At 45.8% G+C, this 26789-nt stretch overlaps 1 protein-coding gene across 2 annotated transcripts; it reads left to right on the top strand.

Annotated features, from left to right (window-relative positions):
* Positions 1–13567: 13567 nt before the first annotated feature.
* RRM2 (ribonucleotide reductase regulatory subunit M2) lies at positions 13568–21056 on the top strand. Of its 2 annotated transcripts, none has more exons than XM_036873953.1 (10): positions 13568–13738; positions 13824–13898; positions 14254–14400; positions 14690–14806; positions 15274–15407; positions 17045–17139; positions 17255–17388; positions 18602–18706; positions 18791–18904; positions 18983–21046. In XM_036873953.1, the coding sequence occupies exons 1-10, from the start codon at positions 13631–13633 to the stop codon at positions 19133–19135; spliced, it is 1182 nt and encodes a 393-aa protein (XP_036729848.1). In that variant the 5' UTR covers positions 13568–13630; the 3' UTR covers positions 19136–21046. The 2 variants fall into 2 exon arrangements, with proteins under 2 accessions (XP_036729848.1, XP_036729849.1); XM_036873954.1 differs by having other exon boundaries at positions 13569–13738; positions 14257–14400; positions 18983–21056.
* The last annotated feature ends 5733 nt before the right edge of the window (positions 21057–26789 follow it).

Genomic DNA, 26789 nt, shown 5'->3' with positions numbered 1-26789 from the left:
GAGAACAGCGACACCTCTGCCGGGTCTCCTGAAGCAACGCAGTGGTGGAGCTTTTGGATGGGGGGCATGGGGTGGGGTCTTGGAAACCCCTGGAGCAAAGCTCACAATCATAACAGCTACCATTTATTGAAGGTCACGACATGCCAAGCACTGCGCTAGATCTGCCACGAATTCTCATTTAAGCCTCACAACAGCCTACCACAGCATGAATCCCCATTTTACAGATGAGGGAGGTAAAGCTTGCTGAAAAAGCAACTTGCTCAGTTACACAGCTAGGATGTGGCAGGGAGGATCCACCTTGGTGTGTCTGGCTCCAAAGGCCATGCACTAAAGACACGGCAGCTCCGTTTCAATGTCCCTCCTCAGATGAATCTGGTCTCTTGTTGAACTTTTTCAACCTTTTTCACTAAGTAGGGTTATGTGATATGCAGCAGATAATAGTATCAGTTTTATTCCAAACTCTACATTGTCCACCTATTAAAATACTCCTATAAAAGTTAATGATGGAAATGTACATCAAAGCCACAACGGTTATCATTTTCTAAAAAACATAGAATAACAAATGTTGGTGAGGAGGTAGAGAAATTGGAACCCTTGTGCACTCTTGGTGGGAATGTAAAATGATGCAGCCAATGTGGAAAACAATATGGCAATTGCTCAAAAAATTAAAAATTAGATTATTCTCCATACTTAACAACATTTTTTTAATGAGAGAGAAAAACATGCCACATTTTCTGATCACAATGCAATAAAAACAGAGAGTGGAAATCAAAAGATATCCCAAACTGAAATCAAACCAACATGGATTATTAACATTTTTGACCTTCTATGTAACTCAGATCAAGGTGGAAATCAAAACCAAAAATTCAGACTATTTAGAAAAGTGCAAAAATGAGATCACTACCTATTAAGACCTGTGGGATTTGCCCAAAGCATACTCAAAAGAATGCGCAAGGGCATTAATGATTTCATTTTTAAAAATTGCTAAATGCAACGGGGGATCCTGGATTGGATCCTGGAACAGAGAAAGGACATTAGTGAGAAATCTAATGGAATCTGAATAAAGTCTGTAGTTAATAGTTTGGTGCCAGCATTAATTTTTTAGTTTTAATAAATGTAAGATGTTAATATTAGCGGAAGCTAAATAGAAGTCAATACGGGAACTTTCTGTAACATCTTTGCAATTTTTCCGTAAATCTAAAATTATTCCCAAATACAAAGTCCAAAGTAAAAGATAGCAGTTTATAGCTACATGGGTGTCAAGAGGAAGGGCATAGAGCATCCAGCTGGTGGCAAGCAGTGCGGACCGGAACCCTGCAGTTGGGCACTGGCTTCCTGATACCAGTCTGCTGACCAAGGCACTGGTGGAAGCTCCCGTGGGGAGATCTGCAGTGTTCTGGGACTTGCCCCTGGCGCCCACCCCTCTAACCCTTCCAATAATTTTATAAGCACTAATTCCCCCTAGTAAATCCTTTTCTGCTTAAATTGGCTATAGTAGTTTCTGTTATTCTCAACTGACCCCTAACTGAGGTGCAGATAGAAACACTGAATCTATTCACCCCATAGAAGGAAGTGAAAAAGTTGTCAAATATTTAGCTCCCTCTGCCCAAAAAAAGGTGATAATCCTTGATAGTTTTTACAGGCAAATTCTATCAAACTTACAAAAGACAGATCATTTAAACTATATCAGAGCAAAGAAAATATGTTAAAATTCTTATTTTATTCTAATGAAACTACTTGGATTCCAGACTATGTGAGAATAGAGAACATAATAAAAAACTAACAATTTTATTTATGAATGATGCAATAATCTAAATAATCCTACTCATCCTAGTAGAGTAATAAAAGAATAAAAGACCATGACAGATACAGACTAACTTTGTAGTTAAAAGCACAGATTCAGGAATAAGACATGGAGGTTCAAACCTGGCTTCACCAGTTTGATTTTGGGTCAGTTACTTAACCCCTCTGTTTCACTTTCTTCATATGTAAAAGGGGGATGACGATGTACCTACTTCATGGGGTTGTTATGAGTTAAAATAAGTAAAGGCAAAAAGTGCTTAGGTGGCTTCCCTGGTGGTCCAGTGGGCAAGAATCCGAGCTCCCAAAGCAGGGAGCCCAGGTTCGATCCCTGGTCGGGGAACTAGATCTCACATGCCGCAGCTAAGAGTCCACGTGCTGCAACTAAGGAGTCCGCATGCCACAACTAAGAACAGGTGCAGCCAAAATAAATAAATAAATAAATAAATAAATATATATTTTAAAGTGCTTAGGACAGCCCTGGTGTAGAGTAAATGCTGTGTATGAGTTGGCTATTATCATTAATATCATTCCAGGATGCAATGAAGCAATTGCATCAATAAATTCAAGGAGAAAAGTCATACCATTTTATTGGCAGATGTCAAAAGAGTTTTTGATTAAATTCAACTTATAAAAACTCTCTGTGATCTAGGAAAATATTAAAATTTATTGTAAAAATGTGTGTCAAACATCAACAGATACTGCTGGGTAAAGAGAATGAAGTGAAGCCCAGATCATAGACTCACTTGATTCACTCTCCTGTCATTCATTCAATGAATATTCATCAAGAACATACTGGGATCCCGCGCTGGGGATGCAGCAGTAAGCACAGCTCGCTGGTTCCTCGCTCTCGTGAGCTTACATTCTAAAAGGAAAAAATTCAGAGACTGACAAGTACTGTGTAAAACATTGAAATAGGGTGGTGTGTTAGAGCGTGACCGAGCAGGTGACAGGAGGCTGATATCTGAATGAGAAGAGTGAGTCAGCCATGAAAGAGGCTGGGAGAAAGGGCATCTCAGGCCCTGAGACCAGCTACTGCAACAGCTCTAAGTGGGAGTCAGGTTGTAATGGCCTTGGGACAGAAAGAAGGACCATGAACTAAGCTATAAAGATACGGAGAATTAAACCCTACAAGAAATATGCAAAACCTACAAGAAGAATATTATAAAACTCTACTGGTGGTCATTGAACAAAATCTTAATGAAGGAGTATACTATGTTTATGAACAGGAAGATGCACTAAGATATTATCTTTCCCCAAATAATCTATAAAATCAATGCAATTACAATTTTTAAATTCCATTAGTGGTTTCAATTTGGAACTTGACAAATAAATTGTAAGATTCACCTAGACAGGGTCTTCCCTTGTTGGCGCAGTGGTTTAGAATCTGCCTGCCAATGCAGGGGACACGGGTTCGAGCCCTGGTCCGGGAAGATCCCACATGCCGTGGAGCAACTAAGCCCGTGTGCCACAACTACTGAGCCTGCGCTCTAGAGTCCGCGAGCCACAACTACTGAGCCCGCATGTTACGGCTACTGAAGCCCACACGCCTAGAGCCTCTGCTCTGCAACAAGAGAAGCCACCGCAATGAGAAGCCTGCGCACCACAATGAAGAGTAGCCCCCGCCTCCCGCAACTAGAGGAAGTCCACGCGCAGCAACGAAGACCCAATGCAGCCAAAAATAAATAAATTAAATAAATAAATTCAAAAAAAAAAAAGAAGAATATGGAGCAGCTCTGTGATAGATCAGTGAAACATAATTGGGAATCCAGAAATAGACCATGTACATATGGAAATTTAGTATTGTACTCTAAAGGATAAAGATACATTTAAAATTAGAATAGAAAGGATAAATGGATTATTCGATAAGGATATTGGAACAATTAGCTATCAATTAAAGAAAAAAAGTAGAGCTTGGTCTCAACCTTATTCAGCAGATCAGAGATTCAAGTATAAAAAATAAGCTATCAATGTTATATGAGAAAATGTATCTTTGTATGGTGTTCGAGCAGGACAGCAAAACCAGAAACCTTTAGAAAAGGAAAACTTTAACAGTTCTACCACAGAAAAATTTGTAAATTTCTGAATGGTAATAGACACCATAAATGATATTAAACGATACATGAACAAGCCACAGACTGGGAGAAAATATTTGCAAACCATATATCCAACAAAGGACATGCACAGAAAAAAAAACAACAACAAACCTCTCTAAACTCAACAGGAAGAAAAGAACCAAAAATGTCTCCAGACATTGCTGATGTCCCCTGTGGGTTCAAATCACCCCTAGACGAGAACCACTGAATTAGAAATCAGCAAAAGACTGGAACAGACAAAACCATGAGAAGGAGACAAGGATTGAAAATAAATGCACATGAAAAGATGTTCAATATCATTAGCCATAAGGAAAAAAAAAAAAAGCTCTGCTAAGATAATGCTACACGCCTATTAGAACAGCTAAAATAATAAAACACTAATAATACCAGGTGTTCGCGAGGAAGGGGAGCGATTGGCGCTCTGGTTCATTGCTGGTGAGGATGCAAATGGTACAACCACTCTGCCAGACAGTTTCAGTTTCTTGTAAAGTTAAATATCCCCTCGCCACATGATGCAGCAATGACACCCCGGCATATTTATCCTAGAGAAATAAAAACGAATGTTCACACCAAAACCTGTATGCAAACATTCCTAACAGCTTGATCTGTCCTAGCCCAAACCTGGAGAAGACCCAGATGTCCTGCACCAGGTGGCACATCCATACCATGGACACCACTCGGCAATGAAAAGGAACAAACTACTGATCCACTCAGCGACCTGGGTCATCTTAAGGGAACTATGTTGAGTGAAAAAAGCCAATCTCAAAAGGTACACACCGGGATTCCATTTATATGATATTCTGTAAATGACAAAACTGTGGGAATGGAGACCAGGCGGGTGGTTCCCAGGCGTCAGGGTCGTGGGAGGGTATAACTATTAAGGACTAGCACAGGGAGTCTCCTTCTGGTGATGAACTCAAATCTACATATGTGATAATATTTCCAAGAACCATGTGTATACACACACACACGCACGCATGCACGCACGCACGAGTGTGTGTAGGAACTGGTGAAATCCAAATAAGGTTGATAATTAACTTAATAGGATTGCATGAATGTCAGCTTCCTGATTTAAACAATGCACACGGTTGTGTAAGTTACGAAGGGAACCTGGGTGAAAGGTACACGGGAACTCTCTGTACTAATTTTGCAACTTCTTGTGTGTCTTAAACTCTTTCAAAATAAAAAGTTATAAAAAATCTAAAAAAAAAGAAAGAGAAAAAAGACACAAATGAAAAACCAGGAAACATAACTGCAACATATATAATAGAAAAAGAGGTACCATCCAAAACGTATAGAGTTCTTATAAATGACTATGAAAATAAATAGCTCAATCAATAAGTAGATAAATATCAGGAAATCAGAGAAGAAATATAAATGTCCATATGTCCATATTCAATCTCACTAATAATCAAATACATTCAGATTAAGGCAAGGAAATATGAGTTTCCATCCATAAAGATTAACGGCCAGGACACAGAGAAAGGGCCACTCCTAGACACTGCCAGTGAGAGTGGAGATTGGCCAGCATTCTAACATGCAACTTGATGGCACCTATCCAAATTTTAAATGTTTACACCATTGGACCCAGTAACTCTACTTCTAGGAAACACAAAGATGTACATTGCAGTACTGTTTTTGGTTTGTATGTTTGGCTGCACCGTGCGGCTGTGGGATGTTAGTTCCCCAACTGGGGATTGAACCCCAGCCGTTGGCAGTAAGAGCATGGAGTCCTAACCACTGGACCGCCAGGGAATTCCCGAAGCATTGTTTATAATAGTGAAAAACTGGAGATGGCCTGCATACGTGTTACAGAGCGCTGGTTAGACAAATTATGATAATGGCAACTAATATTTACCTGTTGCTTTTGATGTCCCAGGAACTTTCATGAGTATTTTACATGTAATAACTCAATTTAATCCTCACAACCACCCTATGAAGTAGGTTCTAGATGCTGTTATTAAGCCTGTTTTACAACTGGGGAAATTAGCCAGTGGGTAAGCTGGGATGCACACGCAGACAGCCTGGGTCTAGAACCTGCACCCTTAACCGTATACCACAGCCCCAGGTGCTAACATGGAGGGATGTACAAGGCATACTCCGTGAGGAGAGCAAGCTGTAAAGCAGTACATGTAAATAGGATCCCAGAGAGTGTGCATATAAAACGAAAAGTCTGACAGATTCTCTATGGAGCTTGATATTATGGAAAACATTTACTCTTTTGTTTATACATCTTTATAGTGTCTGGCTTTTTTACAATTCAAAAATGCATCATTTTTATAATTAGGAAGACAATAAGGATATTTAAAGGTAACAGACCAAAAATTTAAAGGAGAGAGAAAAAAGAAAAAACATCACATAGGTTGGTAACTAGACTTATCCTGGGGGTCATTTTGAAATGTATAGAAATATTGAATAACTATATTGTGCACCAGGAACTAACTAGTGTTGCAGGTCAGTTATACTTCAAAAACAAAGAAACAAACAAACCCATAGAAAAAGATCAGATTTGTGGTTAACAGAGGTGGGGGGTGGAGGGAGGGGGAGTTGGATGAAGGTGGTTAAAAGGCACAAACTCCCAGTTATAAGATACATAAGTACTAGGGATGTAATGTGCAACATGATAAATATAATGAACACTGCTGTATGTTGTATATGAAAGTTGTTAAGAGAATAATTCCTAAGAGTTCTCATCACAAGGAGAAAAATTTTCTGTTTCTTTTTGTATCTAATGTAAGATGATGAATGTTCACTAAACTTACTGCGACAATCATTTCATGAAGTATGCAAGTCAAATCATCACGCTGGACACCTTAAACTTACACAGTGCTGCATGTCAATCATATCTCAATAAAACTGGAAGAAAAAAAACACCACATAGGAATTGCACAGCCTGGGGCGCTCCGCCCTCCTCAGCAACCCTCACCCAAGCCACAGGATGCGTGTCTTGGGAGGGGCTCCCTCGGGCTGGGGCTCTTTTTTCCCTCAGGAGGAGGTGAAGCCTCCAGGAGGGGCCAGGTGGTGGGCCGCCCTCTCCAGAGATCTCCAAGGCCAGGTCTTCCCTGAGGAGCTGATACCCCTCCCAGGGCAACGTTCGATCCCCGCCAAAGTAAACCAACTTCAAAAGAAAAACTGTACACTGGATTACAAATACCATCAAAACTGGAGATTAGAAGGGATGGACCAAGAATTTATACATAACAAATATACAGAAGTCTATGGATCTGAGGTTCTAAGAAACACACTGTCTGCTTTAAAAATGCTTATATTTGCTACATGGGGGAAATGACATCCCCTGCACATAACTTTAATTTAAGATGAAAATGTTTAAAGGTCAATTTAAACGTGTACAAAGGGACACACTACTTTTCAACATCATTTTAGGGGTTACTCGAGCAAAAAGAAAACCCCGGATCGCAGCCCTGTGCCGTGCTGGCTGCCTGATCCTGTCTCTGGCTGGCTGACGCCATGAATCTGCTTGTTCTGAATTTAGGGCTCTGCCAGGCAGTGGAGCAAAAACTGCCTAAATTCTTCTCCTATCTTTGCTGTGGTTAACGCCCGAATCAAAGGCTCCACCTGTTTGGGGCTGGGAGGGGCCGGGCGCTTCCTGCTTAACCATTTCTTGCCCACTTCTGGGTGAGCTACACATAAACTAATTACAAAGCTTTAGCTAAAAGGGCTGGAGCAAAGCAGGGAGCTGCTGCCTAGACTTCTGGATGTAATGCTGCCATGCCAATGGCCCCCATCTATGTCTGAGCCCAGTAATAATTAATTTGATTTTTAAAACAGATTTTTAAAGAGCTAACATTTAATCCAAGAAGAGACGCTCTCTTTAGCAAATGCTACTACCCTCCGAACAATGAAAAGGTGAATTTCAAAAATGTCCTCTTGCTCATCAAATATGAGAAAATCTGGGCTTTTGACCCAGGCTCCCCCATGAATCTCATTGTTTTTGAGGGCCAAGGCTGTGCTTGAATCTGGTCCAGTGTAAGGCCGTGTTTAACCTAAGTGTGCAGGATGATGTGTAAGAGTTCTCTGGAAATACTTCCTGGTGTAGCTGGGATTCATAATCTAGGTTCCAGACCTCTATGCCATGATGCGTCTTCTTCCTCATTCTTTTAATTTCAACCAATGTGTGCTCACTCAGGGGAACTGCCTCCTTCCTCCCCCTCCCCACACTCAACCTGACTGCCTAGGAGGGCGACTCAGACAGAGGAGACAATGACTAGTCGAGGAGTGATGGGGCAGCCCCACAGCACAGGCACCAGGACTGGAGAGAGTAGTCAAGGTGCCGCCCCCGGGGCCAGGCACATACTGTGCAGCTGGGGTGTCAGGGGGGTGACACCCTTTAGCACGGATGTTATCTGACCTGGATGTTATTAGACCTGGCTAGTTAGGACAGGCCTCGGGTCAGAATGTCAGGGGATTGATGCTTTCATGGGAGTAGGAATTAGGCCAGGAGGCATGGGGTGTTTGTTGAGTTGAGACACTTGGGCCTGGTCCCCTCTTCCTAATGAGTCACCCCTTCGTCTCCTTGGAGGAAGCCTGGCCCCCCGCTTGTGATGGCCAGGGAGTGCAGCAGGGCCCTCTGGCTTGGGTGGTAGGTGCTGCTTCTGCTTTGCTCACCGGCATGAAGTGAGCCGTGTGGTGGTGATGGGCAGGAGACAGAAAAGAGATGTGGACGGAGGAGCTGGAATAGTGACTCCAGGGCTATAGTTAACTGAGGACCTGGACATGAACTGAAGTAGGAAACTAAGAAAAACACATTGGAGTAACTTGAGTTTTGTATTCTAAAGGACTAAGAGAGTTCAGCTAGGCTAGCTAAATGGAAACGATTGAACTAAATATCCTACCCCATTTAGTCCTCAGGCTCACCCTGTGGTGTAGAAATTCTCACAACCATTTTATCAGTAAAGCAACAGGCTCAGAAATATCAAGTGACTTGTCCAAGGTCATCTAATAAATAAGAAGTGACAGGAATTCAGACCTGAATCCAGTGTTGGTCCCTTTATTCCACTACACTGATCTAGTCTAAAAGCAGCTTAACTTCTAGGAAGTGAATCATCAGGGCTTTGCAGGGTTGATTCTCCTGGGCTTTGCTTCTCCCCCTCCTAAAGTTATTATTTAGCTAAGATGGTGGGCGGTGGCCTAGGGAGATTTATCTCTATGCTGGAGCTGACGGTGCTTTTCCCTCCTCCCCTCCCCAGCCCCCTACTCACTCACTAAAAGAAGGAATTGCGTCCTATTTGCATAGGTTGCTCTATGTCTACCAGTTCAGAATAACATTAAAGTTGGCTGCACCCCCATTCCCCAAAACACACACACACACACACACACACACACACATACCCATACACACACACACACACACACCACTGTACTTAGAAAGTAGTTGATATTGTGGTCTCCTTATCCAGGAAAGGAGGCTATTAGTGAAGAAATTATTCAGTAATAAGTCAACAGGAAGCTGAACTTGGTAAGGAAATAAACTAACCCTGGACCTGCAAAATCCTGGCCTTACATTCCTATTTTTCTTTCTTTTTCAAGTCAATCCGTGGGAAATCCTCTCCTTCAGACATAGCCTGGAAAGGGTAGAAACACAGCCTTCAGGGGAGGGACTTGACCTGGGCCCAGGAAGACCAGAGCAGGGCTGACAGGAGAGCAAGGAAAGGCCCTGCCTGGAGGAGGGAGGGAAAGATGGGGACACCGGGGTAAGCAAAGGAGGAAATAGATGTGTGGAGGGGGAGGTCCCTTGGCAGAGAGACTGGAGGGCAGAGGGAGGCGGACCCAACCCACCCTCAGCCCACTGCCTCGCTCTAGAAATTCCACGGTCAACAAGTCACGCTTGGAATGAAGTATTCCATCTTCCTGCTTCCCGAGAATGCTTTTTCCTCAACAGAGAACTTTGAGCATCCTGAAGGTCTGAAAGGGGAACGTCAAGTTCAGAAAGAAGAAGGAGGTGCTCTGGAGTCACACAGGGAGTAGCTCAGTTTAGAGGAGGGTTGACCCTGCTTCCTAGTAGTTGGGAAACAAAAGAACTCCATGGAGGGAAGGGGCTGACGGGTTGCAGAAAGGAAATCTCATAAACAAACTGTGGGATATCCACACAGTGGAATATTATACAGCCTTAAAAAGGAATGAAATTCTGACACAGGCTACAACATGGATGAATGCTGAAGACATTATGCTAAGTGAAAAAAGCCGGACACAAAAGGACAAATAACGTAAGATCACACTCGTACGAGGTACTCAGATTCACATAGACAGAAAGTAGAATGGTTTTTCCAAGAGGTTGATGGGGGGGAGGAATGGGGAGCTAGTGTTTAACGGGATGATAAGAAGTTCTGGAGACGGATGGTGGTGATGGTTGCATAAGGCTGTGTATGTGCTTAATACGACTGAACTGCGCACTTGAAAATGGTTCAAATGGTAGTTTTTAGCTTATGTACAAAAAAAAGATAAGCTAAATTTAATAAAGCCTTTAGATCTAACTTTCAGTTTACAGTAAAAACAGGGATTAACGGAACAAATTAAGTGACACTGTGAAGACACATCAGGCAAATGTAGAATATGGGACATTCTACAAGAAAACTGGCCTCAACTTTGAAAAGTCAATCTCACGGGGGAAAAAATGGAGTAGTTGTTTGAATTAAAAGAGACTAAAAAGGGACTTCCCTGGTGGCGCAGTGGTTAAGAATCCGCCTGCCAATGCAGGGGACATGGGTCTGATCCCTGGTCCGGGAAGATCCCACGTGCCGCAGAGCAACTAAGCCCGCGCGCCACAACTACTGAGCCTGTGCTCTATAGCTCGCGAGCCACAACTACTGAGCCTGTAAGCCACAACTACTGAAGCCCAAGCGCCTAGATCCTGTGCTCTGCAACAAGAGAAGCCACGGCAATGAGAAACCCCCATGCAGCAACGAAGACCCAATGCAACCAAAAATAAAAAATAAATAAATCAAATAAATTTATTAAAAAAAAAAAGATCCAGAAAAAACAAAAGCCTCACACACCGTAAAGAGGGATAAAGCCAATATGGCAGAAGGGAAACAACCGTTGAACCCTAGGTGGTGGGTGAACACTGTAGACTTCTATTTTTCTGTATGCTGAAAATATTCTTAATAAAACGTTAGGAGAGAAAAGTTCCAGCTGCGCAATGTAAGGAGCTGTGTGACCTTGGGCACCCTCCTGGCCTCTCATGCCTTAGTCTCATCTAAAGAACAGAGCTAAAAACACCTACTTCACACTGTCGTCTGGATTAAAAGCGTAAATCACCTGGTCCAGTGGTCCAGGTGCCCAGTGGCTGTGGAGTTATCGTCATTAGTATTATTGTGATAGTCCCCAGCACGGTGTCAGGTATACAGAGGGATGAGTGGCTTTGGGAAAATCACTTGAGCTCCCCGGGCCTCAGTGACACCGCCTGGTGTGGGGTGAGGGGCCCCGTAGAGGTCACCGCACCCCTCCGCGCGACATGGTAAAAGTGCAACTGCTGGGGGCGTGGCGGCCGGAGCGCGGGCTGCGGAAGCGGGGGCGGAGCTTCTGGTGGCCCGGCGTGGGATCCCACAGCCTTGAAGAGCGCAGCCTCTCGGAAGTTGGGGGCGGAGTCTCTGTCTCGCGGACCAGTAGCGGAGTAGCTGTCAAAACGCACCCCGAAGGGAAAAGGAGAAGATCGCAGGTGGATCCCAGGGCTTGGCGCTAGGCCGCTGCGGGCAGCGTCCTCTCTCCCCCGGACTGGGCCGCCTGGTCCGCCGGGGCCCTTTGCGTCTCCGGTACCCAGGCAAAGAGAGGGGGAACTGCAGACCAGAACCCCGACCCGGCTGTCTCCTCTCGGCGTGACCGCTCGGCAGAGCCACGTAGACTTCTGCTCCTGCTTCCTCTTTTGTAAAGTGAGAGCAGTAAAAACCCGATGTAGGGGGAGGACGGGACATGCCCGAATGACTCAGAGGTGGGAGGCGGTGAGGGGGAGGATGGCGGCTTTTCCCCCTTGCCTCGTGGCAGTTCAACCGAAAGTGAAGTAATAGCTTCTGGCTGGCTCACAGAGTTATACTTTACAGTTCCTGTACATACAGAATATAGCAGGAGCTGGAAAGTACATGATGCCTGGGACAGCAACCCAAAGGAGTACGTCGGGTATTGATTACCCGAAATTGGATGTTAATTAGGTATTAGCGGATACCAAGGAATCACTGATAGTTTTGTTAGTTTTATGGCTGATAAAGCCATTATCACATCTTCAATAAAAGTATCCATTTTCTGGAGGTGCATGCTGAAGGGGAAATTGACAATGTCTGCTAGTTGCTTTAAAACAAATGACGGTAGACCAAAGTTTTAGTTGTTGCTTTGTCTAAGAGATGTGATGGTCATTGATCTTTCTTCTGAGGCTAGAGAATACGTTAAACACAGTACTTTAAGAGAAACAGACCTCTGTGGGGAGGGTATCTTCTCTACCCCCACCTCTTTAAAGTATTATATCTAGAAAAGACATTGTAAAAAGGCCAGTCTCACTCAGAGACAGCCCTGACTGTGTACAGCTGTTGGAGCTTTTCCTGGTGAATCATTTTTTTCCTGGATCTTAACACTTCTTTCTCCTCAATCATTTTTGGCGTTTTGCCAGATGCAGAGTAGAAGTCTCTGGCAAATCTGAAAGACCGTACGAAGTGAAATGAGAACTGTTACTAAGTTCGTGTCTCCACCCTCACCCGAATGGAGGTTTTCAACCCCCCCCTTTAGGCTCTTTGATGCCCAATAAGCAGTAAATGAATTCCTAGTTCTTCAATCATTCTCTGAACTTTTTCTCAGGAATTTTTGCTCAGTTTGCAATTTTTAAAACAGTGTTGACATAGAGGACAGGGGTCCGACAGCAGACACGATTTCAGGGGGAAACTGCACCAAAGGCCCTCTCTCTGTTATTAACTTGAAAGTTTGCAAAGGACTTCGCATTTTACGTGAATTATCTCATTTAATCCTTTCATTTTATTAGTAATCCCACAGGTCAGGTATGGCTACGAGGCCCATTTTACCGACGAGGGCACCAAATCTTTGTCAGATGACGTGTCCTAGTGACTCAGCAGCCCGCGCCCCTAACCGTTTGACAGTACGGTCACCACCGACCACCCCACACATTTGCCCGACCTCAGGGACCCTGCTTGCACCCCCGCCCAGGTACACGTATCTAAATCGCCGCAGCCACGTTCCCTCGCAGCCAGGGGCTTTGTACAGGCATTTGCACCGACCTCATTTGCAAAACCATTTACCCGGAACCGCGAAACGGGTTCAAGAGACATTTTCAGAGAGGTGGGGCTCGTCAGGGTGGGGAATCCTCTCCCGCTCTCCGGCGGGCGGGCTCCAATCGCGTTGCTTCATTCAATCCCAAACCTTTCCGGTACGAGCGAGTGCCCGCGCGCGCCAGGGCCACCGGAGCGCGCAGGGCCTGCAGCCTTTGTCCGATGGGGCTCTCAGGGATATGGGCGGTGGCGCCCCCAGCGCAGCCTGCGGCCCACAGAGGCTCGGGAGGGGTAGGTCCCGAGGGTCCCAGGAGAGCAGGGCCGACCGGCGTTCGCGGGCGGCGCCGGAATCTGCTACGGGAGGCGTGACCAGCGGCCGGCATCCATCCAATGGGGAAGCGGCCACGCCCACTGCGCACGCCTATGCGGGATGGTTTAAATTCCCGGCGCCGCCGTGCGGGGCCTTCCAGGACCTGCGCGCAACCCCACCTCGCCAAGCCGTACGCAGCCATGCTCTCCGTCCGCGTCCCGCTCGCCACCATTGCTGACCCGCAGCAGCAGCATCCCCTCCAGCTCTCGCCTATGAAGGGGCTCAGCCTGGCGGACAAGGAGAACACTGTGAGCGCGCAGGGGCGAGGGGCGGGGCAGGGCGGCGGGGTCCTGTAGGGCGCGGGCTGGCCTCTCACCACGCGTCTCCCTGCAGCCCCCGTCCCTCAGCGGGACCCGCGTACTGGCCAGCAAGACCGCGAGGAGGATCTTCCAGGAGCCCGCCGAGCCGGTGAGTAGGCGGGCTGGGGGCGCCCGGCGAGGGGGCGCTGCAGGAAGGCGGTGCAGGAGGAGCCGGCTCTTGGCGCCAAAGCCGCATTGTCTCCTCTCAAACCCTACCCCCTCCCGGGCCCGCGCTCCTTTCCCGCCAAAGCCTCTTCCCGATCCTTTACTACTTTACACATCTGGACCTTTTCCTATTATGTCTCTACTAGAGTCCTGCTCTGTTACGTACAGAACCCGTGTGTGACAACCGACATACATTAAACCGCATGAAGTTCCCGATAATTGGACATACTTTGCTTAAAAAAAAATGACAATTTCGTGGTTCTCCCTATACTTAACATTTTCCTTCCTTACTCCCCCAGCAGAACCCTAAGCTATCTGCCCCCAGTGTGGAGGAGGAACCACTTCTGAAAGAAAACCCCCGCCGCTTTGTCATCTTTCCTATCGAATACCATGATATTTGGCAGATGTATAAGAAAGCTGAGGCTTCCTTTTGGACAGCTGAGGAGGTAATCGGATTCAGGAACTAGGAGACTTAAAAGACAGTTGGAAGCATTGCCCCTAACTCTAGAGGAAGACCCCTGCAGTGCCGGTTATAACTTGTTTGAAATGTGCTTTGCTTTCCTCATGTTCCTCTTGGGAATGCTTGCCCACAGAGGGAGGATATTAGTTGTTCTCACTGGCAAAGTGCATGAGGGGTATATTAATCAAGCGATACTAGTAGACTTAAAGTTGAAGAATTACGCATATGTGTGAGGTCCTGCACGTTTGAACCCCTTGTGAACTTCTGTACTCCAGGTGGACCTTTCCAAGGACATTCAGCACTGGGAAGCCCTGAAGCCCGAGGAGAGATATTTCATTTCGCATGTTCTGGCTTTCTTTGCAGCAAGTGATGGCATAGTAAATGAAAACTTGGTGAGTTTCCAAAAAGAAAGTCTACTTTTATGCATTTCAAGACTTAAGAGAGCTAATAATTTTCTTTTTTCGTCTTTTAAATTTTTCCACACTGAATGTGTATATATCTGTAAGCTAGTATTTATATTCCACGGCATTTCCTGTCCTATAATATACTTTGCAGTTATTTCTTCCTTATGGTATTTTTTCCCCCAACTGTAGAGAAGCTCAAAGACAATGTTAAGTGGTAGTAATAGATCTACAACACTGGTAGCTATCTATTTGCTCTCCTTTTTGTGGCTTTGCTGTTTTAATAATTTGGTTGCATGTATGTCTTGTTGAGTGCATCCTCCTTGCAATGAATTAAGAATGATTGCTATTTCTACCTTATGATGATACAAAAGAGGAAGTGTGGCGCAACCAGTGTTCATTGACTGAGTTGCTGCTGGTAGATTTTCCTTAAACTGACCTTTGTGTTTTACCACTAGGTGGAGCGGTTTAGCCAAGAAGTTCAGATTACGGAAGCCCGTTGTTTCTATGGCTTCCAAATTGCCATGGAAAACATCCATTCTGAAATGTATAGTCTCCTCATTGACACTTACATTAAAGATTCCAAAGAAAGGTGAGTATTTGGGTGGTGATATGCCAACATATTTAGGATTACCAATTGTTACTTTTTGAAATCATATAGGGATAGAAGAATGACTCTAAAATGACCAAGTCAGAGAAATTCCTAGCACCCATGGTCCTGTCTGCTCCGAAGAAGAGGCCTGAATTCACTTTACTAGCCAATCACTTAAAAACAAAGTTATGAGGTTACTCCGTTTTATAGAGGTGGAAATATACTGCTGAATGTCCAACCTAATGCCTTCTGAAAAAACATCCCTAGAGGCTGTGTCTGATGCCCTAAAACCTAGGTCTGATAGTTTTCACGTCTGGCAAATCTGTCAACCTACAACTTGAGCCTGGGGCAGGGTGGAGAGGGCAGAGGATGCAAAGTAGAACATAAAACCTGCCTCTTAAGGGGCTGTAACATAACATAGAAAATAAGACCTAGGAGTATAAGTAGAGGAATTACATAATAGTGCAGAGGCAGCCGTGAACCATGAGATTAATTTAGGCACACGGCTGTTTGCCTGAAATGATAGTTTATATTGGAGGATAATAGAGGAGAAATATAGGTAGCCTCGGGCCTGTTTTACATGTTCAAGGTTGACTGGAAAGGAGGGGAGAGTTAGAAATGGGCGTTTGAGTAGTCTAGATACTAAGGTCAGCTTCAGGACAAGAGCCTGTGTAGAACAGAAGTGGTGAAGCTGAAGAGTAGCCTCTTGTAGATGACTTGGAAGAAAGTGAAGAGGGAAAATGAGTAGTGACTTGAAAGCCTAGCAGGATTGAGGAGACTCATTGGGGGTAAAAAGATTTGAACATGTTTGTAGACAGAAATGAAAAAAGAAAGTAAAGGTAGGGGCATGATTGGGATACATTACCGGAATGGGTAGGATCAGGAAGGCCTGGTGGTTGAGTTTTGAAAGCTAGGGAGAGGCAAGACCCAGGTTGACATGGAAAGAGAATGAAAGGAACCCAATGGCCTGATGACCTTGGCCTCAGAAAACAAGGTCATCTGGGAAGGAAGAGGCTGGGCTGGGGAATCTGTAGACTCCCAAGGTGGGGATGGGGAGGAAGAGAGTAATAAGGAAGACCCAGGTAAGTGTAGGGCCAATTGATTTGCTTTTCTGACCTGGGATCCACATTGTAGCATAGAATTATAGCTGGAAGCAATCTCAGGTTGTTTAGTTTATTGGCTTTAATTGCTTTATTATATACTTGTGGCATTTGGGGCCCAAGTAATTGGCACAATGATAAGAGTGTGGGCACCTATTTAGGGAGATAATGGTCAGCATAGCTTAAACAGTCCTAGCAGTTAAGATTTTATAGTTCTTCGAAGTTAAAGGTAGGGCCTGTGAACCTTGTCATGACCTGGACTTGAAATAATTAAGCCAATAAATGCTCTTGGTATAATAGACTGAGTTTTCATGTTACTAGATCTTGGGGCTCAGTGTGAATGAATGGATACCTAAATTTGCATTAACATAAACTAAATGAATGTTGAGATTTTTGAAAACACTGGAGGAAAAAGCAAACAAGTAAAGAGAAAACATTTCAGTTTGAATCCCAAATTGGCCTTGGTCCCAATGCTCTTAGCCAGAAGCTTAGGATAGGAGGTCTCTGCCGGAACTGCTGATGTCTGTGTGCCTACAGGGAATTTCTCTTCAACGCTATTGAGACAATGCCTTGTGTAAAGAAGAAGGCAGACTGGGCCTTGTGCTGGATCGGGGACAAAGAGGCGACGTATGGTAAGGATGCCTTGGCCCTACTTACCCCTGAGCTTCGTTTTCTAAGTGATGTTACTGGTTTGTTGCTATGAACACAAACAGAAACTCACTAGAAATATTTTGGCGTTAACTCTAGGAGAACGTGTCGTAGCCTTTGCCGCAGTGGAAGGAATCTTCTTTTCTGGTTCTTTTGCATCGATATTCTGGCTCAAAAAACGAGGTCTGATGCCCGGCCTCACATTTTCCAATGAACTTATTAGCAGAGACGAGGTGAGTCTAGTTCAGATAACAGGCTGACCTGCACCCCAAACACCTACAGCCCTGTGTTCACTGGAAGGAACCCAAGATGTCAGATTGCCTTAAATGCACGTTTAACAAGTGGCTTCAACCATATATATACTTGGCAGAGAATGAAATACTTTAGATAATTTGCTGAAATTACTTTACTCATATTCTCAGTATACATAGGTATTGCTCTATAGGTGATGGGATTTTCTTTTAGGGGAAGTTTTATTATTTCTACCTGGTCTTCTGTGTGATCCTATTGTACTTCAAAGTTAGTTGGTGAGCATCTCAATGAATCTATTCTGGTCCAGTATATGTCTTTGAATGCACTTGGGTTAAAGTGCAGAGGGAAAAGTGAAGGTGCCCAGATGTTCTAGTGTAAGTCCCACCAGCATTGGGATTTTTTTTTTTTTAATTTAATTTATTTTTTGGCTGCATTGGGTCTTCGTTGCTGCGCGCGGGCTTTCTCTAGTTGAGGCGAGCGGGGGCTACTCTTCGTTGCGGTGCGCGGGCTTCTCATTGCGGTGGCTTCTCTTGTTGCAGAGCACGGGCTCTAGGCGCACGGGCTTCAGTAGTGTGGCACGCGGGCTTCGGTAATTGTGGTTCGCGGGCTGTAGAGCACAGGCTCAGTAGTTGTGGCGCACGGGCTTAGCTGCTCCGCGGTGTGTGGGATCTTCCCAGACCAGGGCTCGAACCCGCGTCCCCTGCATTGGCAGGTGGCTTCTTAACCACTGCGCCACCAGGGAAGCCCAGCATTGGGGTTTAATGCACTAAGACTTGCAGACTTGATTCACTCGAAATTGCATTCCCGATTTCCCAGACATTAGGTTTTAAATCTAAAAACTAACTAGCCTAGTCAGAGTTTTCCTGCTGGGAGTAGTGGCAACAGTAGAGCTCAGGGCTATAGAAAGAATGCTCTGAGTGCAAGTTCTGCCCAGTCCTTTGCCACCACACAGAGCAGCGAGGACCAGACCTGGCCTGCTGTCCTCTAGGGGGCAGCCGTAAGGCCCCTGGGTGGGACCGAGCCTGCCTAGGTGACACAGCAGCTGAGTCATCTTCCCTTCCACAGTTAAAATGCTCTTAGTCTGGCCACGCAAGATGTATAAGGAGAATACAGACCAGCATAAAGCAGTTTCCTATTCCACGTTAATGCTAGAAGTCTGCTGGTTTGATAGTGACATTAAACCTTTTCTTCTAGGGTTTACACTGTGACTTTGCCTGCCTGATGTTCAAACACCTGCTACACAAACCTTCGGAGCAGAGAGTCAAAGAAATAATCGTCAATGCAGTTAGGATAGAACAGGTGGGTGACGTGTGGAGGCCTCGTGCTTGCTAGAGGACCTCTTGATGCTTCTGTTTTATTGAGAAGCTGTGTTCTGGTCCCTAGGAGTTCCTCACGGAGGCCCTGCCAGTGAAGCTCATTGGGATGAATTGCACTTTGATGAAGCAGTACATCGAATTCGTGGCAGACAGACTTATGCTGGAGCTGGGTTTTAGCAAGGTAAAGTATTGTGGGTAGCCCTCTGGTTCTTTCTGAAACTGATGCTCTGTATTTATATTTTGCTGTGAACCTTTTCAGGTTTTCAGAGTAGAAAATCCATTTGACTTTATGGAGAATATTTCACTGGAAGGGAAGACTAACTTCTTTGAGAAGAGAGTAGGCGAGTATCAGAGGATGGGAGTGATGTCCAGTCCGACAGAGAATTCCTTTACCTTGGATGCTGACTTCTAAGTGAACTGAAGATGTGCTCTTATTTTGCTGATTTTTCTTTTTTTCCTTCTCATCAAAAGAGAAAAAAATCAGCTACTTGAACTGTATTAACCAGCTACACCATAAATCGCCCATAATGTTCATTAATGGTATGTTTAAAACTGTGTAGCTACCTCAAAATCAATCCTGTTAATGCTAGTGGGGTCACCTAGATTGAAAGCGTAGACAGAAGCTACTGGGATTCTTACGAAAGATCTTGTCCATGTTTGGCGTTTGCAAGCAGGCTGGCTATGCATGACTTCACCCTGGCTCTTAACAGCACCTTCCTTGGCCTCAAAGTGTGGGGAGTCAAGCAAGTTTGATCCAGCAGGATTAAACAGTTACTACCACAAGGCAGTAGGAAGACATCAGACTCACTGCTTCAGATTTTAAAGCAGATTTTAAAGTTTACTTATGATTTGTATATAAAACTGGCACTTTACACACAAATAAACATAGTTTGTACTGTCAGGGTGAAGGCTTGATTTAACCTAAATTTGTTGGTTTCTACACCAAATACAAAAAGTATTCTGTTTACCACTAACGAGAGCCAATTCAAGATTTACTAGGTGATCAAAGTAGGTTAAGCCTGTGTAAACTAAGGGTGTTATTTTTATTCTTTCTTTTCTTTGATGAATTGAAGAGCTTTTTAACTCAATCCTGTGCACACTTAGGTATCAGTATCAGCCAGGTGGTGCCACATAGAACACAGGTTGGTTTTGGGTTCTGTAGCCCATGTTGAGTATTGCGGGATAAGAGATGTGGAGAAAGGAGACTCTTAACTTAGGTCATTAGGAACTGAAGTGTGATCCGGACTCACTGTGGGTAACCTGGGAGTGCATGAGGGGCGGTATCATTTAATTTCTCAAATTGTATGTCCCCCAACTTCAAGTTAGTATGAAAGATCCTTGAAGAGTCTTCCTAGCTGGGATCCAAGATATTAACTTTGTAAATTGGTTTTCAAATCATCCTTGAATGAAAGGACCCACGTAAGATCTTTCTCCTATTAAGTGGTAAAACCAGGACTGAAACTGCTTCTCCTAAAAGTTGAGTGTTTATTCTGATTTTGTTTAATTTGTGTGTAAGTAGGTACTGTTGACTTAACCATTTGTACTTTTAAGTTAGAAAGTTGTTCTACTATATTTTTTTATATCATATCTGTAGTTCATACTTTGAAATAATTACCCAGTATTATTTTGCAGTTCATAATTGATTGAGTGGATATTGTTTAGTGCAATTGCTCCTAGAATTTGCCTAAATGTGAACATCAGCTACTGGATTCTTAAACTTCAGCAGAAAGCTAGTGTTATGTGAATAATTAACACATGTTCCACTCAAATATTAATTTCAGAAGAAAGTATAAACTTAATAGATATATTTAATAAGGCTAGTTTGAATCAATCTGCCTTTGTGTTCCCTGACCCCTCCAAAAAAGATGTTACGTGGAAGGTAGTGCATGACACACACCGATCCTTTGGCCATGTTTGTTAACACATTGTGTTGTGTGTTGGCTGACCACTGGCCTGTTCTACTGTCAGTTTTCTTCATTTATTGTATTAATATAAATGGTAAAATAGTCAATTCAAAAATTTCTGTAGTATGGGACCCTTTTCTACCTTTTAAATTATTGTTATAAAGTTAATCTAGATTTTATGGTCCTTACACTTGTGCAACACAAAAATAAACACTTTGCCTGGCGTTGTCAGGTACAGGTGGCACTTGGAAGCAGATTTTAGGATTCTACCTCCCATTAGCTGTGTGATACAAGCACTAACTTCTGCCAACTAAGATTCGGTTTTTTAATCTGTTTAAAGGGAAACAGATTTTGTCTAAAGCATTTCAAAGTCCTAATATCGAGTACTGCACAAGTGTCAATGATTTAAATAAAACCGTTCTCATGTCAGTTCCTTGATGAAATTTGCATTTCAATTCCGGAAGAGAAAAACAGGAAGTTTTCATAAATACTGAATAGGAGTTCATTTGCTTTTAGCAGTTCTGGGGAGGGGGCTTTCCTCATGCCTGTCCTGGCCCAAGGTAGGTGGGAAACAGGTTCGCTTGAAAGATGATGCCCCAGAGCATTTGCCACACACTGACCTAGAGGGGCTCGGGTTGGTCCCTCTTGCCTATAAGTGCCCTTTCCTGGGGCGATCCCACCCACCTTCACCTGTCCATTCCCCAATTAGCAAATTATTCATTGTGTGTCATCACTTGGGATGTGCAGTTATTCACCGAGCGAACAGCAGCTGTCTTGCTGGGCACCGTTCTCTGTCGGAGGTGGGACAGAGGACGCAGCTCGCCCTGTGTGGTTTAGGTTTACTCAAGGAGGAAGCTGGATGCATAAGTAAATCCTGGTGTTAGATGGCGATGCAGTTCCGGAGCCAAAGCAGGGAAGGCGCCGCAGGGAATGTAAGTGGGTGGGAAGCTTTAGGAGCCAGGTGGTGACATTGCTTTTCCTGGTAGAGGTGGGGATGGGGGGGTGAATCTTACTGATCTGCTCCTGCCTTCCTGCTCTGTTGCATTAAGGGTCCTGTTTCTTCGATGAAGGAGAATGTTCACTTAGAAGGCACAAGTCTTAGCCACTCCCTATCTCGGAGCACACAGCCTCCAAGGATCGGGCCCTCAGGGAGTGGCTGGTGGATGCGATTAATTTGAGCTGGTATTTGGGGTGGATAGTGTCTTGGGTAGAAGTGTGCTGTGTCCTGGAGGAGTCTCGTGGGCAGCTTTGCCTTTGCACCCCAAGGGCACTGAGTGCCTTTATTATTTGATTCATAGTGTTGGGTTGGTGGCACCATTGGGTACTTTCCAGGCAGCCGTGCTCTAAAGATCATCAGCTATTAGAACAGCCTCCCAGTGGGCAGCCCAAGGTCAGAGTGCCTTTATTATTTGATTCATAGTGTTGGGTTGGTGGCACCATTGGGTACTTTCCAGGCAGCCGTGCTCTAAAGATCATCAGCTATTAGAACAGCCTCCCAGTGGGCAGCCCAAGGTCATGTTTTTTCTTACCATCCATCCGCCTGTGCCAGCTGCCCGTGCTCTTTCTCAGACACATCTCCATACTTCACTTGGAGGGCCTGCGTCAGAGTTAGTGTGGTCAGACCACTGAGTCTGAATTGCCTCTGGTATTAAAGGCTCGGGGGCCCCATCCCAGACCTGCTGAATCAATCTTGGGGTGAAACTAGGGAGCCCACAGTTTTAACAAGTTCACCTTGGGAGGTTCTCGGACACTGGAGATTGGGATGGACTCCTACACGGTTCAAACCAGTGGTTTTCAGCTCTGGGTGTGCATTATGGTCGTTCACAGGCTTTAAGAAACCCAGTGCCTGGATCCCGCTTCTCAGTTTTAGCTGGATGTGCTTTCTGATTTGGGCTCCAGAGGCATAGAGCCCCGGCACTTACGCAGGAGGCACATTTCATCACACCTGAGCCCTGGGGTTCTGCTCACGTGGTGTGGCCAAGTCCGGCTGCCCATAGCAGAGCGGTGAGAGCCTTCCTTTGCCTGCCAGGCACTGCCTGGCCTGGGATCCAGCCTGAAGACTGGCTCCTCGCAAAGCCGGAACTAGATGGGTGTTTGTAAGTGCCATCTGGCCAGCGAGCTGAGTGACTCTCACTGTGGTTCCAGAGATCCTGATAACGGTGTAACTGCAGAGCAAGACGGTCCCAGCCCCGCAGTGAGTGGCTGCAGCTTTGAGGCTACAGGATTGCATGGCTTGGCCCATTCAAACCAGAGGAGACTTTGATAGGACCCCCCTCACCCAACCCTCTCCCCTTCTGTAGAGGGGCCTACCCCTCCTGGTGTTGGTGTACTCTCCGGGCACTTGGGAAAGAACACAGTCAGTGATGTCGCCTTGTCATTCCCTGGAGTGGATTCAGTAACCACAACCTCCTTAGCTTGGTTCTAAAGACTAGAGTGGCTCCAGCAAGATGGTGGGCTAAGGTGCCCTAAAAACCCTCCTGCTTCAGACACCTCCCAATGATAAATAACAAAAGTTAAATGGGTTAATGACTTCCTGAGAAAGGGGGATTCTCAGATGCTGGGAACAAAGACAGTGGCCATGGGAGCCTGTGCTTGGAGCAGCCCTTGGGGTGGTTATTAGTCCCTTAGAGAAATCAGAGGGTGAAGGACCAAACACCCTCAGGTTTGGAGGGAGGGATTAATCTGTACTAGGGGGAGTTAGAACCAAAACAGCTGCACAAAGCAGGACCCTGGATGAAATGGAGACTAAGAAATAATCCCACCAGTCCTGGGGGAGAGGTTGAGGGTGTTCATCTTTCTGGGCTCTGAAAAAATCAAAACCCTAGGTAGGCCTGTGCTTCTCAGACTTGTGGTCTAGGAACTCACGGGAGATACATACTCCCAACCAAACTGCGCGTGATTCCCACGTTACAAAACGTGCAAGGAAACAAACCACATGATTGTAGGAACGATGGGTATAAAAATCTGAAGAACTTAGTTTCATAAGATAATGTGTGATCAAAGAAAAAAAATGAAGTCAGAAAGAGAAAAACAAATACTGTATGCTAACACATATATATGGAATCTAAAAAAAAAAAAAAAGGTTCTGAAGAACCTAGGGGCGGGACAGGAGTAAAGACGCAGACGTAGAGAATGGACTTGACACGGGGAGGGGGGAGGGTATACTGGGACGAAGTGAGAGAGGCACCTAGAGGGGTGGGTAGGAGGGAGATGCAAGAGGGAGGAGATATGGGGATATATGTATATGTATAGCTGATTCACTTCGTTATACAGCGGAAACTAACACACCATTGTAAAGCAATTATACTCCAGTAAAGATGTTAAAAAAGAATCAAACCCCAAAGAACAGAACTGTAAAGAAATAATAGGCAGATTTTTAAAAAGAACCAGCTAGAATATCTAGGAATACAACACTACTGGAATTCAAGCTCTTAGAGCTTTAGAAAATATCCTGCTTAGTAAGATTAGACACAGCTGATGAGTTAGTGACCTGAAGGGGTGTAGCTGAAGGAATTATCCGAAAGTAGGTGGGAAATAGGGAAGGTCAGATGTGGAGGGTAGAATGGGGGTTTTCATGGAATGGACAACGTCAAGGTAGTAATGCAATTTCCCAGAATTGACTCCTCTTCACAATCCAAGTCCAAGGATGACTCATCCTCCCATGTCCAGGTGGTACCTCAGAGCGAGTTTCTGGGACCAGTGGGGGCTGGGCAGGTGTGACCTAGTGGCCGCTCGTGATGTGAGCAGTGTGAGTTTTGCAATTTGGCTGCACTGACCTGGGGGCAAACCAGGTGAGGGCTTGAGGCCCAGATGGTAGCATGTGAAGAGACATGCGGGGCTGGTGCTCGACACACGAGGCTATGGAGACCAGGACCCTCTTAGTTTGGGGGTTGGGGCTGAGCCTTGCTGGGCGTGCTTGACCTGAGGGTTCGAAGGACCTGCCCGAGGTTGCCTGAGACCCAGAGAAGGCCTGTAACTCTGCACCCTCTGAATCGGGCGGAGAATGGGGGGGGGGGGGAGTTGCCGTCCCTCCTGGCTCTAGGAAGATGGAATCTGCTTCGGGAGTGGGTAGGGCCTTGGAAAGGCTCGCTACCCCCTCTTCCCGCCGGACTGACCCCTGTTGCCCACAATCAAAAGTACCTTGACCGCAGCCACTGGAGTTCCAGGCTGCCTGCACGGAGGACCTGGTTACTGCCAACCAGAGCCAGGCTTAGGACTCGAGTTTGGTTTGGGCTAGGGGCGGCCCTGTTTTCCCCTGGCCTTGGAGTTTAGCATACAGAGCATCTGGGGCTGCTGCAGCCACCCTACAACCATGAAGTAGGCTTGTATGGACGGTGGGTCCCACACACGGGAAAAGAGGGCTGATGTACAGAGAAACGGAGTCCTCATGACTTCATTTCCTGGATCCAGCCATTCCTGAAGTCCACACCCCAAACTATTCACTTAAGTAAGCCAATGAATTCACAACAACTCACAGCCCTGAGTTCATTTGATCCACAATCACCCTGGGGCAGCGAGGATTAGACCCATTTTACAGATGTGGCCTTGAGGCACAGGGAGGTCACATGCCTTGCTGGGGAAAGCACGTGGATAAACAGTGGCCGACCAGGACCTGAACTCAGGTGTCCTGGCCCCATGGCCACCCTCTTGTCCCTTTACTACTTGGGAGCTCTTGTTCCCCTTTATGAGGCACCCAGGCCTCCACACCGGTCCCGAGGAAGCGCTTCTGGAGCTGCTCCTGCTGCCCAAGTACCCTTGTCCAGGGGACTGTGTCCTCGCTCCCCTTGTCCTGCTTTCCCTGTATGCCTGGCGCGGGGGCGGGGGGTGGGGGAGGCTACTCTCTGCCTTGTCCTTGTCCCCGTGGCCCTGTGGTCTGCCTGGGCAGGAGCCTCCCCTGTTTTGTCTGTAAATCAGAGAAGTTCATCAACAGCCCAGGCTTTGGACCCGGGGAACCACTGCTGGCTGGCTTCTGCCCAAGTCTCCAAAAGTAAGGTTGCAGCGACGCGCCCTGCACGGCACCAGGAAGGCTGAGGAGAGAGCCGGGCACTCACGGACTTAGTAACAGGGTGAGTGGGAGCAGCGAGTGACCTTGGAGGTGGAAAATGGCAAGGTTCCAGCTGTTTCCAGAAAGCGCCTGGGGGCATGGCTGCCTGTGTGAGGTCTGGCTGTGCCTTCCCTCCTTCCCCTTGGGGTGGGCAGCCTCTCCTGCAGGACCCCAGGACGTGCTCCTGCTTCGGAAGGCTTGCAGATGGGCGTCCTGGGCTGCTCCAACCTGCCTGGGGCCAATCCCACACGGGTTGCAGTTGCCGAGCTGCATTTCCTCATCTCAGCGAGCCTGTTTCTGTCACTGCAGGGACAGTGGCAGCAAAGACTGGCTTTAGAAATTGTCACCGTGAGAACTCGGTGACTATAGTGCCCGGTGTATTTTTTAAACAGCTTTATGGAGATACAGTGTCAATGGTTTTTAGGCTACTACAGACTTGTGTAACCATCACCACAACCCACTTTATAAAGAGACCCCATACACATCAGCAGTCCCTCCCGGTTTCCCCTCCAACCCCCAGCCCTGGGAACCAATGATCCGTAGTTCTGTCTCCACCGGTTTGATTTGGCACATTTTTGAGACGCTCGGTAAACAGAAGCTATTAATGGAAAAGGCACTGCATTTTCTTTCTAAGAGATCATTTAGAATATTAGAGGCAGCAAAGAGGGGATGGGTCTGCCTCGCAGAGACAGATTTGATTTACATTTCAGAAAGCTCTTCTTCCCTTGGCATATTAGAAAAACATTTTGCATTAAAAAAAGATTCCTGACATTGCCTGGAAGGGAACTTGGCCGACTGAAATGCCAAGCCTGCAAGCTGGCTGGCGGCCCTTCGTTCCAACACTCCCTGGATCGTCAAACATTAACCAAGCCCTCCTCCCTCTGCTGGGGGAGGGGCGTTCCGAGGGCCAGGGGTCAGAAAACCAGGCCCCCCGGGGCCAAATCTGGTTCGCTGCCTGTTTTTACAGACTCTGAGCTAAAAATGTTGAAGAATGTATCAAAAGAATAATATTTCATAATGCATGGAGATTATGTGAAATCCACATTTCAGCACCCACGGATGGTTCCACCGGCACACGGCCACATTACTTGTTTATGTATTGCGACAGAGGCTGCGTG

The sequence above is a fragment of the Balaenoptera musculus genome, chromosome 13 (genome assembly GCF_009873245.2).
Source record: "Balaenoptera musculus isolate JJ_BM4_2016_0621 chromosome 13, mBalMus1.pri.v3, whole genome shotgun sequence".
Taxonomy (NCBI): Eukaryota; Metazoa; Chordata; class Mammalia; order Artiodactyla; family Balaenopteridae; genus Balaenoptera; species Balaenoptera musculus.
The sequence above is the reverse complement of the archived record's forward strand: the minus strand, read 5'-3'. Positions and strand labels throughout refer to the sequence as shown.